At 50.0% G+C, this 15158-nt stretch overlaps 1 protein-coding gene across 1 annotated transcript in view; it reads right to left on the reverse strand.

Moving 5' to 3' along the window:
* MCF2L2 (MCF.2 cell line derived transforming sequence-like 2) overlaps positions 1 to 15158 on the reverse strand; it is a 410388-nt gene that overhangs the window by 365523 nt on the left and 29707 nt on the right. The window contains exon 2 of the mRNA XM_030216237.1: positions 13325 to 13408. Within this exon, the coding sequence (XP_030072097.1) occupies positions 13325 to 13408 (84 nt within the window). The remainder of the gene's footprint in view (positions 1 to 13324; positions 13409 to 15158) is intronic.

The raw sequence follows: 15158 nt of genomic DNA on the forward strand, positions 1-15158 counted from the left end.
CAGAGCCGCTACCTGGACTTTAAGGGAACTGAGCGACAGGCCTTTCTCCAGACCTTCTTGCAGGAACGCCAACACTGAAGAAATTGGAGCAGTGAAGGGAGAAAGTGAGCCTGCTTCACACCATGCTGCAAAGATACGCCAAACCCTGGCGTAAGCAGTAGAAGTAGAGCGCTTCCTCGCTCTCAGCATAGTGGCGATGACCTTGTCTGAGAAGCCCTTCTTCCTCAGACGCTGCCGCTCAATAGCCAGGCCGTAAGACCAAAGGGAGAGGGATCCTCCATCACCACGGGACCCTGATGTAACAGGCCCTGCTCCACTGACAGCCGCAGAGGATCGTCGACTGAGAGCCTGAACAAGTCCGCATACCAGGGACGTCTGGGCCAATCCGGACCCACCAGGATTACCCTGCCGGGATGCTTTGCCACCCGGTCTAGCACCCTGCCCAACATGGGCCAGGGCGGGAACACATAGAGGAGCTCTTGTGTCGGCCACTGTTGGAGAAGAGCATCTACTCCCAGGGATCGAGGGTCCCGTCCTCTGCTGAAAAAGCGCGGCACTTGGCCATTGGCCGATGACGCCATCAGATCTAGGCTCGGCTGGCCCCAGCGCTTCGTGATGTCCAAGAACGCCTGAGCAGATAGTTGCCACTCTCCGGGCTCCAAGGTATGGCGACTGAGAAAGTCCGCCTTGACATTCATGACTCCGGCAATGTGGGCCGCTGAAAGCTGCTCCAGGTTCGCTTCCGCCCACTGGCAAAGACTCATAGCCTCCTTGGCTAGAGGGGCGCTCTTGGTACCTCCCTGGCGGTTGATATAGGCCACAGCCGTGGCATTGTCCGACAGGACCCGTACAGGCTTCAACACCAGTACCGGGATGAACTCCAATAACACCAACCGAATGGCTCTGAGTTCCAGGAGGTTGATAGACCACTTGCCTCTGCAGGAGACTAGAGCCCCTGCGCTGTCCTTCCCAAGCAGTGGGCTCCCCAGCCCATCAAAGAGGCGTCTGGCGTGACGACAATCCACTCCGGGGTCACCAGAGGCAATCCTGCAGACAACTTGTCTGTCTGCGTCCACCAGCTCAGCGCCTTGCGCACTGCTGGGTCCACGGGAAGGCGCACAGCATAATCCTCCGACATCGGAGTCCAGCGCAGCAGCAGAGATAGCTGTAGTGGTCTCATATGAGCCCTGGCCCAGGGCACTACTTCCATCGTGGCCGTCATAGAGCCCAACAGCTGCACGTAGTCCCAAGCCCGAATAGGAGAGGCTACTAGGAACTAGTCCACCTGAGCCTAAAGCTTGACAATCCGATTGTCTGGCAGGAACACTCTGCCCACTTGGGTGTCGAATCGAACTCCCAGATACACCAGGGACTGAGTCGGGCGCAGCTGGCTCTTCTTCCAGTTGATGATCCATCCCAGGGAGCTCAAAAGAGCAATTACCCGGTCCATAGCTTTGCCGCACTCTGCATAAGAGGGGGCTCGGATCAACCAGTCGTCCAGATAAGGATGGACTTGTACTCCTTCCTTTAGCAGGAAGGCCGCTATGACCCCCATTACTTTGGAAAAGGTCCGCGGAGCAGTAGCCAACCCGAAAGGGAGGGCTCTGAACTGGAAGTGTCGTCTCAGGACTGTAAAACGCAGAAAGCGTTGGAGAGGAGGCCAGATGGGAATATGCAGGTACGCTTCCTTGATGTCCAAGGAAGTCAAGAACTCTCCTGCCTTCACTGCCGCTATAACAGAGCGGAGAGTCTCCATGCGAAAGTGCCTCACTTTCCAGGCCCGATTGACCCCTTTGAGGTCGAGGATAGGCCGGACAGAACCTCCTTTCTTTGGAACCACAAAGTAAATGGAGTAACGTCCCTTGCCAATCTGATTTTTTGGCACCGGAACGACCGCACCCAGGCGGATCAGGTTGTCCAAGGTCTGCTGCACTACCACAGCTTGACCGGAGACTTGCAGGGAGAGAGTACAAACCCGTCTCTTAAGGGTTGGCAGAACTCTAGCTTGTAGCCGTCTCTGATGACTTCCAGCACCCACGCGTCTGAAGTTATAGTGGTCCACTCGCCCAGAAACGAGGACAGCCGTCCTCCAATCTGCACTGGGGCGTGGACCAAGGCCCCGTCATTGGGTACGAGACCCTGGGGGAGGACCGGAGGGAGCACCTCCGGGACGGCGGTCTCTGCGAAAGGAATGCTGCTTGGGGGAGAAATTCCTCTTGAAGAAAGAGGGGGCAGAGGAACCCGACTTGCCCGGGCGGTACCGATGGGCTTCCTGCAACCGCCCTCTGGAGGTATCGGGACGAGTACTAACCCGAGCCCTGACCTCTGGTAATTTCTTGCCCTTAGACGTGCCGAGATCGGTCACGATTTTGTCCAGCTCGACCCCAAAGAGCAGCTTGCCTTAAAAAGGCAATCTAGCCAGGCGGGATTTAGAGGCGTGGTCAGCAGACCAATGTTTCAGCCAAAGCCACCGCCGCGCAGAGACTGTCTGAGCCATGCCTTTAGCTGAGGCTCTCCAGACATCATACAGCAAGTCTGCCAAATAGGCTAAGCCCGATTCCAGGGCCGGCCAATCAGCCCTCAAGGAATGATCCGAGGGGGAAGCCCGCTGCACCATAGTCCGGCACGCCCTGGCCACATAGGAGCCGCAAACTGAGGCCTGCAAACTTAAAGCAGCTGCCTCAAAGGACGACCTTAAGGCCGCCTCCAATCTTCTGTCTTGGGCGTCCTTTAGGGCTGTGCCACCTTCCACCGGCAACGCCGTTTTCTTAGTCACCGCAGTGATTAAAGAATCCACGGTAGGCCACAGATAGGCCTCACGTTCACTCACAGCCAAAGGATAGAGGCGGGACATAGCCCTAGCCACTTTAAGGCTCGTTTCCGGGACATCCCATTGAGCCGCAATTAGGGTGTGCATGGCATCATGCACGTGGAAGGTTCTAGGCGGGCGCTTCGTCCCCAGCATAATGGCAGAGCCAACAGGGGCTGAGGGAGAGACGTCCTCCGGAGAGGAAATCTTCAAAATGTCCATGGCCTGTAACAACAGGTTGGGCAAATCCTCTGGGCTAAAAAGCCGCGCTGCAGAGGGGTCATCCGCTCCAGCCGAGCGGGGATCTATCTCCTCCAAGGAATCCGCAAAGGATCGTTGGGAGACCTCAGACACGCTGCCCTCATCTACATCGGAGGAGACAAAAGTCCTCCAAGGCCTGGAAATCAACCCGAGGGCGTTTACCTCTGGGAACCTCAACCTCTTTATCAGAAGAGGGAGCAGGGGCAGCGTTTTGCATGAGGAAAGCCTGATGCAGCAGCAAAACAAACTCGGGGGAGAAACCCCCCCAGACTGTGCACTTCCGCAGCCTGGGCAACAGCCCTAGACGCACTCTCAACCGGCGCTCGCAATAGCGGGGGAGAGACATGCTGCGCATCCAAAATGGCGTCCGGCGCGAAACTCCGTGAAGGAGCCGCGCGGGAAGAACGGCGCTTAACTTTAGCCGCTTTGTGCCGTCGCCCAAATTAAGGGCGTTCATGGCATTAATGTCTCCAACCTCAAGGGCGGCCCCGAAGAAGCCGTCCGAGCCGCGTGGCCGGCCAAGATGGCGGAGGCGAGGAGCGGGGGATGGGCGTTTATGGCGGGAAAAAACCGCCACGCCGGAGGAACGACCGGGACATTCATCGGTCACTAAACTATCACCCATCAAGGGCGAATCAGGTTGTAAAACCCCCACATCCCCTCTAGAAGCGCTCCAGCGATCCGGGGAGCGACCCTTTGCGCCCTCGCCCTCCGACGCCATTGCCACGAGGAGAAGAATCGGGGAACCCCCTGCCCGCTATAAAAAGGTAAAATTACCTGCTTGCCGCTCCGAGCTGTAACGAACTGGTGTCCCAGTGAGTAGCTGCAATGAACGTTTAAAGAAACGTCGAATTAAACGCCTTTAAAGACGTTTAAAAATTTTTTTTTTTTTTTTTTTTTAAACGGAGCCAGCGGGAGGGGGGAGAAAAGGAGGGACCTGGCACCACCAGGTTTGCACTTGCTCAAAAGAGCCCTCAACCCCAGGCCTCAACAAAACCTAAGGATTAGGCTTGGAGGCCTAGCCAGAGCTGCTGCTGTGTGTGACCACCACCTGCTGAGATAGAGAACATACTGAGGAGTTTCCGGCAGCACATGACTACATATAGGGAGGCAAAAGTTTGCTCTCTATCTCCACCTGCTGGTAGATGGACACAACCCACCAGTCTATGGATTGATCAGCTTGATGATATGGAAATGGCCTTTAACTGCCGTCATGTTTCTATGTTTCTATATCATTGATGTAACGTATGAGATCAAAAATATTATAAGAAAGGATAGTGGGTGGAACAAGGAGGTAGAAGTCATAATGGATTATTATGAAGCAGTCTTTGGGAAGAGAAAGGTTTTTAGCCGCTTCCTATTTCAGCGGTGTTAAATAATCCTGGTCTTCATTTCTGATACATGTATAACCTCCTATTGATATGTACTCAAATGCTGATTTTTACACAGATTTTTTTTTACATACATTCACCACACTGTTTTTGAATTCCTAACCAGGCACTCTCTCCTCCCATTTCAAATTTTCACAGAGCATTTCTGTCTCTTATGTTTTCCAATTATATAATATGCCTGGATTGCTGTAACATTTCTTATGATGTTATCATTATTATTGTGTATCGTAAGCCACTGAACTCAAGCCTGTTTGGGAAAATGTGGGATATAAAAGTGTCTTAAATAAATAACTAAAAAATAAATATTCTAAAGATTTATCCAGATAACTTTGGGAATTAAGCAGACCACCCTCAGCTTTTCAATACAGTAGCCCACAGACTGTAAACCCATCATTATAAAAAACATTGGGCCAATTTTCCAAAGGAACTTATAGGTTAACTGGCAGCTGATACTGGGTGGGCCCAGGCCCACCTGTGGCTATGCCCCTGTCCTAAGTGCAGGGCTGCCGAGAGACTGGGCCAGGCCGCCCCGGGGCCCCACCCTGCCACCCCACCCCGCCCCTCCGGAGGTCGCCACTGCCGCTCCCCCTCCACCCCTGAGGTTGCCGCAGCCACTGCTCCTCCTCCACCCCCCCCCTCGAGGTCACCGCCGCCGCTCCCCCCTCCACGCTCCCTGAGGTCACTGCCGCCGCCACTCCTCCCCCTCCGTCCGCCACCGGGCCGGGCCCCCTGCATTGAAATCGCAGTCTCACCTCCGTGAAAGCAGCGCTGCAGGCAGCAGAACGCCTCCCTTTGGCCCTCCTTCCCTCCTTGTGTCCCGCCCTCACGGAAGTTACGTCAGACGAGGGCGGGACACAGGAAGGGAAGGAGGGCCGAAGGGAGGTGATCCGCTGCCTACAGCGCTGCTTTCACGGAGGTGAGACTGCGATTTCAATGCAGGGGGCAGACGGTTGACGATGGAGGGTGGGTGGGACTGTGGCGCCGGGCCCGGGTGTATTCTATAACAGTGTGCATAGTTTTTTGAAATGCTCACAACCCGCCCATTCCACACCCATGGCCACGCCCCCTTTCTGATTGCACGCATTAAAATTTACGCACACCGTGTTGTAGAATATGCCTAGAAAGTTTTGCGCGTAAATTCTAATTAAAGCCAATTAGTGCTAATTGGTTGTGAAGTACCAATTATTGGTGCTGATTGGCTTGTTAATCAATTGAGTTATGTGCGCAATTAGGGCAGAATTAGCGCGCACAGCTTAAGGTGCCATATATAGAATTTGGAGGATTGTGAAACAATGAACTCACTTTAATGCACGTTGAGGGCAGGGTGACGTGCCCCACTACGTTGAATGTCAGCAGTGGAGAGGGGGGAGGATGGAATTGTGGTGTTCCGACAGGGTAGTCAGGGAGGGGATCGTGGGAGCTGCTTGAGCATATAGTCCCTTCTGTCTCTGTGCCAGGTGATGTTTGAGAAGCGGAAAGTCAGGTAGGGGATTCATTGGGATACCAATGGACCCTTTCTTCTACATGAAGAGGTGAGGGATGAAATCTTTCTGCCGATCAGCCCGCAGCAAACGGGGATTTCTACACAGAGTCACATGCTTTGCTTGCGGTTACTTAGTTTCTGTTTGCCGTTACTACGAACACACAAGCATGGCAAAAGTTTTGACTGCAAAGGTTTTAACATCCTTGGATTTTCGAAAGTAAGGCCTCTGAAGTCAAAATGATGAAATATTTTCACACCTACCAGACAGGACTTAAAGATCTGGGTTTTGTACTGCATTATCCTATATAATAAAACTCACCCTCAACGTTCTGAGGACACTGACGTCAGTGTCACTTCCGTCGGGCACTTCCTTCGGGTTCGAAGCGTTCGTGGTGGTGAAGCCACCGAAATCACTGTCTCTGGGCCCCGCCCTCGCGTCAAACGTGATGACGTCGAGGGCGGAGCAATGGCGTCACAGAGCGAGGGCGGAGCAATGGCGTCAGTGGCTTCACGACTCAGGAGATGAAGGTGGCGTGCGTTGACGAGGTGTGGAGCAATGGCGGTCAGTGGCTTCACAACGCCGAAGGGGTGGGTAGGGAGGGGGGGGGGGTTCGGGAGGAAAACCTTGCTAGCGCCCGTTTCATTTGCTCCAGAAAGGGGCATGTTTTACTAGTAAACCATAAAATCATACTGCTTTGTCACCCTCTTATCAGCCATCCATCTGTCCGTCTCTCACCCACCCAGCTCTCTCTGTTTCTCGCCTAACCCACCCCCTACCCTCTTCCTGTGAGACTGTCATTGAAATGCTTTTGTGTTTATATATTCCTACAAATGCACTCAGTCTGCTGCCCCTCACTACCTTTCTACCCTCATCTCCCCTTACGTTCCCGCCCGAAACCTCCGTTCACAGGACAAATCCCTCCTCTCAGTACCCTTCTCCACCACCGCCAACTCCAGGCTCTGCTCATTCTGCCTCGCCTCACCCTATGCTTGGAACAATCTTCCTGAGCCCTTACGCCAAGCCCCCTCCCTGCCCATCTTCAAGTCTTTGCTTAAAGCCCACCTCTTCAATGCTGCGTTCGGCACCTAACTCTTACCGTTCAGTAAATCCAGACTGCCCCAATTTGACTGCCCCTATCGGACCGACCGTTCACTTGTCTCTTAGATTGTAAGCTCTTTGAGCAGGGACTGTCCCTCTGTGTTAAATTGTACAGCGCTGCGTAACCCCAGTAGCGCTTTAGAAATGTTAAGTAGTAGTAGTATATATTCTGATAGTTGTCAACATTTGCTCATTTCTGATCTGAAGGCATTACCTTCGAAAGCTAATCAAAAAACGTATTAGCTTAACCCAATAAAAAAGGTATCATCTTATTTTATTTTCTATGCTTTGTTTTATTTCTATTTCTTATCTTTAAAAGTAGACTAACATGGATACCACACCATTGTATCAAAATCTGCAAAAAACAAAAGGCCCGAATGGTCTGCTGTTCTCTGATAGCCAAAATCAGAGCTGGTTTTAGACATGGTGGGCCCAGGGCAGAAATTAAGGAGAGGGCCCCTGATCCCCCTCCCTCCGATCTCCCCATCTACATTACTACTATGCGGTCCGGTCTTCTCTTCCCCTTCTTCCCACCACAGTCCACCTCCCTCCTTTCCCCTCACCATGCGGTCTGCTTTAAAATTTTTATTTCCCTTCTCAGAGGGGCCCCCGGCATGGCAGCCATCCTCACAAGCTGCCTCCAGCTGTGCTGAAGATTTCCCTGCCCTGTCTGCCTTGGCAAAATCCGCCCAGATGGAAACAGGAAATTGCATCAGAGAGGGGCGGATCGCGGCACAGCAGAAAGGGAAAGCTTCAGGGCAGCTGCAGGCAGCTTGTAAGAATGGCTGCTGCACCGGGTCCCCTCTGAGAAGGGAGGAAGAGACGGACTGTGGTGGGAAGAAGGGAAAGAGATACCTGGACCGCGAGGCCCCCTGGAGCTGCGAGGCCCAGGGCAGCTGCCCTGCTTGTCCCCCCCTAACGCCGGCCCCGGCCAAAATACCTCGTTAGAATCAGGCAGAACAAACTCTTGGTTAACGTTTATCCTACAGCACAAGATTCCATACCCCGTTCCTTTCCTCGCTCATTCCTCTCTCCTGCATCTCCTCTCCTGTAGACTAAAGTACACTCTCGGGAAGCCTGAGCAGAATCCAGCTTTCTATCGAGCTATTCCTGGACAACGCCGGCTAGGTTTTTCTCCAAGAGCTTCTGTGATAAATCTAGAGAATCAGGATTTCGGAAGGAGTTCAAACCCAGTTCAAACAGAGTATTATTTACTAAATCCAACAAACACATTCTCCATTCCCTTTTCTATTGTATATATGCTAAGTATATTTGATGAATGCAGTTAGATAATAAAAGGAATGACACAGAGATATCAATCCTTAGTAGTCATAAATGATTCATTGGTGTGACCACTATTTACAACATAGAATGAGGATGCTAAAAACAGACCATTCATTTTATTCTACCTCGGGTATATATGACCTTTGACTGGCTCTATTTTTGTTCCATGCTGCTTCAGTCCTCTGAATGCATGCTCTATACAGGTTTGCATGAAATCAATATTCTCTGGTACCAATGCACTGATTCAGCAAGAGTCTTTCAACATGACATTTACTGGGATTGATTGTTAAAACTAAATCATTTATAAATGTGTAGAGAACAAACATAATCAATACTCATAGATCCGTTGTCATGATTAGAGCGCACCACTTTAAATAGTTAATAATTAGATTTCTCTTGAACTGATAGGTTGTAGTATTTCCTTTTAGAATAGCTGAGCCTTTGCTTCAAAGGCACCTTCCTCCTTCTTTTTATCTGGCTATGCTCTTGGTCTCTCTGTTCTCGCTCATCCTCCCTATCTCACCATGCCCTGGTCCTTGTCTTTCTGTTCCTCCCTGTCTCACCATGCCCTGGTCCTTGTCTTTCTGTTCCTCCCTGTCTCACCATGCCCTGGTCCTTGTCTTTCTGTTCCTCCCTGTCTCACCATGCCCTGGTCCTTGTCTTTCTGTTCCTCCCTGTCTCACCATGCCCTGGTCCTTGTCTTTCTGTTCCTCCCTGTCTCACCATGCCCTGGTCCTTGTCTTTCTGTTCCTCCCTGTCTCACCATGCCCTGGTCCTTGTCTTTCTGTTCCTCCCTGTCTCACCATGCCCTGGTCCTTGTCTTTCTGTTCCTCCCTGTCTCACCATGCCCTGGTCCTTGTCTTTCTGTTCCTCCCTGTCTCACCATGCCCTGGTCCTTGTCTTTCTGTTCCTCCCTGTCTCACCATGCCCTGGTCCTTGTCTTTCTGTTCCTCCCTGTCTCACCATGCCCTGGTCCTTGTCTTTCTGTTCCTCCCTGTCTCACCATGCCCTGGTCCTTGTCTTTCTGTTCCTCCCTGTCTCACCATGCCCTGGTCCTTGTCTTTCTGTTCCTCCCTGTCTCACCATGCCCTGGTCCTTGTCTTTCTGTTCCTCCCTGTCTCACCATGCCCTGGTCCTTGTCTTTCTGTTCCTCCCTGTCTCACCATGCCCTGGTCCTTGTCTTTCTGTTCCTCCCTGTCTCACCATGCCCTGGTCCTTGTCTTTCTGTTCCTCCCTGTCTCACCATGCCCTGGTCCTTGTCTTTCTGTTCCTCCCTGTCTCACCATGCCCTGGTCCTTGTCTTTCTGTTCCTCCCTGTCTCACCATGCCCTGGTCCTTGTCTTTCTGTTCCTCCCTGTCTCACCATGCCCTGGTCCTTGTCTTTCTGTTCCTCCCTGTCTCACCATGCCCTGGTCCTTGTCTTTCTGTTCCTCCCTGTCTCACCATGCCCTGGTCCTTGTCTTTCTGTTCCTCCCTGTCTCACCATGCCCTGGTCCTTGTCTTTCTGTTCCTCCCTGTCTCACCATGCCCTGGTCCTTGTCTTTCTGTTCCTCCCTGTCTCACCATGCCCTGGTCCTTGTCTTTCTGTTCCTCTCTGTCTCACCATGCCATGGTCCTGTTTTTCATCCTTTTCCTTGTCTTACCATGCCATGGACCTTGTATTTCTCCTCCTCGTTGGCTCACTATGTCATGATCCTTATCTTTCTCATCCTCCCTGTCTCACCATGCCATGGTCCTTTTTTCCTCCTCTTCTTTGTCTCACCATGCAGTGATCCTTGTCTTTCTCTTCTTCCTTGTCTCACCATGCCATGGTCCTTTTTTCCTCCTCTTCTTTGTCTCACCATGCCATGGTCCTTTTTTCCTCCTCTTCTTTGTCTCACCATGCCATGGACCTTGTATTTCTCCTCCTCGTTGGCTCACCATGTCATGGTCCTTATCTTTCTCCTCCCCCCGGTCTCACCATGCCACGGTCATTGTCTTTCTCCTCTCTCTTTGGCAGGTCTGCAGTCTTCCACTTCCTCTTCTCTATTTTGCCATGTTCCAATTTTCTCCATTCTCCTCCTCTTATTTAATTTAAGATTCCTCTTTCGAGGCAGATTACAAATGTAATCCAAACAGCAAACCCATCCAACCAAAGAAAAATATGTGTAACCAGAAAATCTCAAGGTATATAGAAGCTCTACATTCATATCACATAAAGTCAGATATCTTTTGACTCCCAAATTCAAGCATCGTGCACAATTAAATTACCCACAGAGTGGACCTAATGGATTATCACCCTCCAATAGGAGGCCATAAGTAACATAGTAACATAGTAGATGACAGCAGAAAAAGACCTGCACGGTCCATCCAGTCTGCCCAACAAGATAAACTCATATGTGCTACTTTTTGTGTATACCTTACCTTGATTTGTATCTGCCATTGTCAGGGCACAGACCATAGAAGTCTGCCCAGCACTAGCTCCGCCTCCCAACCACCAGCCCTGCCTCCCACCACCGGCTCTGGCACAGACCGTATAAGTCTGCCCAGCACTATCCTCACCTCCCAACCACCAGCCCCGCCTCCCCCACTGGCTCTGCCACCCAATCTCGGCTAAGCTTCTGAGGATCCCTTCCTTCTGAACAGGATTCCTTTATGTTTATCCCACGCATGTTTGAATTCCGTTACCGTTTTCATCTCCACCACCTCTCGCGGGAGGGCATTCCAAGTATCCACCACTCTCTCCGTGAAAAAATACTTCCTGACATTTTTCCTGAGTCTGCTCCCCCCCTTCAATCTCATTTCATGTCCTCTCGTTCTGAGGTTCATTACTGTCGTGGTATACACAAAACTAATCTTACAAACATAGGAAAGCAAACAGTAAATACACTGGGGAAAAAATCAATCCATTATGATGTGACATTCCCATACAATCTATAATTATAAAAATTGAAACCGCACTAAACCGAGCATGCATGCGACATGAAGGGAAACAGGGTAGACAATGTGCTGAGAATAGTGCTGGAGAAAAGCTTCAATTACCGGGGGATGGGGACCCCCGCCAGCTGAATCAGGGGCTCCGGATCCAATTGGGGGGGGGCAGGCCCCTCGTAACTATGCCACTGGTGTGCGGCAAACCCATAGCTATCAACAGATTCTCAAAGGGATCTATCTACTATAATAAAACTCACCCTCAACGTTCTGAAGACAACGTTCTGAAGTCACTCAGTCACTCCCTGAAGGGTTCATGGATTCATGGTGGTGAAGCCTCAACACTGACCATGTCTCTCTGCCCCGCCCTCGCATGACGGACCAATCAGAAAAAACACCCTCAACATTCTGAAACACAAAGGACCATCACAACACCGTTCCCAGGCAACACTAGGCAACGTAAGACGGACCAATCAGAGGAAACTACGTGACAATAAGGGAGGAGCATTCCCCAGCAGAATGGCTCAATATCTGTGCAGCACGGAGAGCACAGAACCACCGCTGGAACGAGAGAAGAATATTCCTGCTGTGGGTATGTGCAAAAATAGACCGTGGGGAGAAATTTTTAAATGCCTAATGCCAGTACTGAAGAGTGCCAGAGGGCCCATAGCAAAGACTATATTTGGGATCGCTTGACATGGAGTCAGAGGAGCCGGAAAACAATGTGCCCGTCACCATCTGGGACGTGGGCGAACAGGACAAACTGCGGCCCAGCTGGAAGGATTACCCGCGACCCAGCCAGCAGCAAACAGCGACCAAGGAAGGGGGAGGAGTAGGGAAACACGCGGAGCGTGTTTCCCTACTCCTTCCCTGCCTAGGAATCCCTGGAGACTGGCTGCCAAACTAACGAAACAACCGCACACCGACGCACCACCTCCATCATTCAAAAGGCATCCACTCTTTCTTCAACAGAAATGCAAACTAATAATACAAAACAAAGAATACCCGTTTTCTCACGCAGCTACAGGTAACTCCCCACCCCCTTCCTCTTCCCCTTTTGCCAAAGCGGCCGTGCCCAACCATCCCCAGCCTCAAGCAAGCCGTCTCCCACCTCGGGGATTCCCTGAGCACCTGGAAAAAGACAGCGCAGCTTCCCGCAGTGCATGTTCCAGCATTCCCCTGCAGCCGGCCTGAAATGGACCGAACATACCGGATCACCACCCGATGGCCCGAGACCGTGCTCCTCTCCCTTCTGCCAACTTAAAACAACCATCCCCGTCCTCAGGCAAGCCGTCACTCACCTCCAGGATGCCCAGAACCCCAGCCCAACGGAAAAAGACGGCGCTGCTTCCCACAGCACATTTCTCTTCCAGTGTTCCCCTACAGCAGCCCTGAAACGGCCAAAAAATACCGACAGACCAAGAACGTGCTCCTCTACCTTCCGCCCATCTAAAACAACACTGCTGCCTCAGCACAACACAAAAAAATAAAAAAACCCGGAAAAAACAATCCACCACTCAGCAAAGGCTGACCCCCCTACAACCACATTTACATTTCACCAACAGAAAGACCCCCCTCCACAAACCTCCTTGACAGACAAAACCACACACACACAATACAACAGACACACACCCTCAAAGCCACACACCAATCCATCCCACTTTGCCAGCATAGCACAGCACATCCCCCAACCCCCCCCCCCAAGCAAAAAAACAAAACAAAAAAAAAAAAAGACACACATCAACAACCTGCACACACACCCCACCCTCACACACTCACACACGCACACACACCCCACCCTCACACACTCACACTCACACACACACACAAAATAACTCTGACACACAAAAAAAACCCACATGCTAGCGCCCGTTTCATTGGTTTCGGAAACGGGCCTTTTTTACTAGTTACCCATAAAAGGGTAAGGACTGCTGATTTAAAGGAGTGTCATACTTTTTTTTTTTTTTAAATAGATGAACATAACTTTATTTCCATGTTGCTAGTGACCTCAATCGTTGTATGATGGCATCCAAGAACATCTCAATCATCAGCGATTTAGGATATAATACAGCAAACTTAGACCTTACCTGGCAAGGTAGCAAACTGCCTATGAAGTTGTTCTATTATATCCACTGCAACCAAGGGTCTTATCTCCTGCTGCATGATCTCATCTGCAAGGATGCAAACAAAGCATTGAATTAGTTTTTTAAAAATTAAAAAAAAAAATAAAGGTTCTTCAAGAGTAAGGAGCAGCTAAACTTTCCCAGAGGTGCAGAACCGAAGCGCTTGATATAATTCTTCATGCAAATGCTAAATCTTAAGACACCAACAGAGCATAGATTTTTTATTTTTTTGTTACATTTGTACCCTGCGCTTTCCCACTCATGGCAGGCTCAATGCGGCTTACATGGGGCAATGGAGGGTTAAGTGACTTGCCCAGAGTCACAAGGAGCTGCCTGTGCCTGAAGTGGGAATCGAACTCAGTTCCTCAGTTCCCCAGGACCAAAGTCCACCACCCTAACCACTAGGCCACTCCTCCACTGTTGCTACTATTTGAGATTCTACATGGAATGTTGCTATTCCACTAGCAACATTCCATGTAGAAGTCGGCCCTTGCAGATCACCAATGTGGCCGCACAGGCTTCTGCGAGTCTGATGTCCTGCACGTACGTGTAGGACGTCAGACTCCCAGAAACAGAAGCCTGCACAGCCTTCTACATGGAATGTTGCTAGTGGAATAGCAACATTCCATGTAGAATCTCCAATAGTAGCAACATTCCATGTAGAATCTCCCATAGTATCTATTTTATTTTTGTTACATTTGTACCCTGCGCTTTCCCACTCATGGCAGGCTCAATGTGGCTTACATGGGGCAATGGAGGGTTAAGTGACTTGCCCAGAGTCACAAGGAGCTGCCTGTGCTGGGAATTGAACTCAGTTCCTCAGGACCAAAGTCCACCACCCTAACCACTAGGCCACTCCTCCACTGCTTGGTAAAAGTCCCATTTCAAAGCTTGTTACATTATTTAGTATTTTCTCTCTTTTGAGAGATGTTGAGCAAGGCAGTGATTGGATCATGATAAATTCACATGTGCTACTTTTTTATTTGTACTGTCCTCTTCAGTCAAACAGGACAAACAAGAGATAAGGGAATATTAAAGCAAGGATGATAAAATAAGGGTTCTGAACTAGTGAATAAGGGTTAGGAGTTAAAAGCAGCATCAAAAAGGTGGGCTTTTAGCTTAGATTTGAAGATGGCCAGAGACGGAGCTTGACATACCGGCTCAGGAAGTCTATTCCAGGCATATGGACTATTTAGAATTAAACTGCACATCCAAAAATGGACCTGCTATTGTACACAAAACAGTCAAACACAAAGACAGCGAGTTACAAATAATACAAAAGTAAAATATAAACATCATAAAAACAAAACAGAAATAGGCACAAAATAAATGAATTATAATTTGTATGTGATGGGGTCAACCCAAAACCGCCCAGTCAATATTCAGCCTGTAGCAGTCAGTGTTTATTTAGTTTCAACAATTTTTATTGATACAACAACAAAAGTAAACATCCAACAAGCGTAGAATACAATGAGTTGAATTGAAATAAGCAGATCAGGCTGATCAAGAGTAGTCAATGCCACATCACCAAAAAATGTTTTTATAACATTTCCACCCCCCCCCCCCTTCAACCGTTGAACCACACCCTACCATTCCCAAACAAGCGATATTTACTAACAAGCCAGCAGATTAAGCCTTGAACACAAGGGCCAATAACAGTTAAAAGGGAATCTCCACTACTCATCTTTCCCGAACGAGTAAACCTATATATACGAAACCTAACAGTCAGTGTTTATTTAAACGCTGATCATCTCTGGCTAAATTAGCCCCAGATTTTCAACTTTATTACTGCCAGTGG

Source organism: Microcaecilia unicolor, chromosome 10 (genome assembly GCF_901765095.1).
Source record: "Microcaecilia unicolor chromosome 10, aMicUni1.1, whole genome shotgun sequence".
NCBI classification, from domain to species: domain Eukaryota; kingdom Metazoa; phylum Chordata; class Amphibia; order Gymnophiona; family Siphonopidae; genus Microcaecilia; species Microcaecilia unicolor.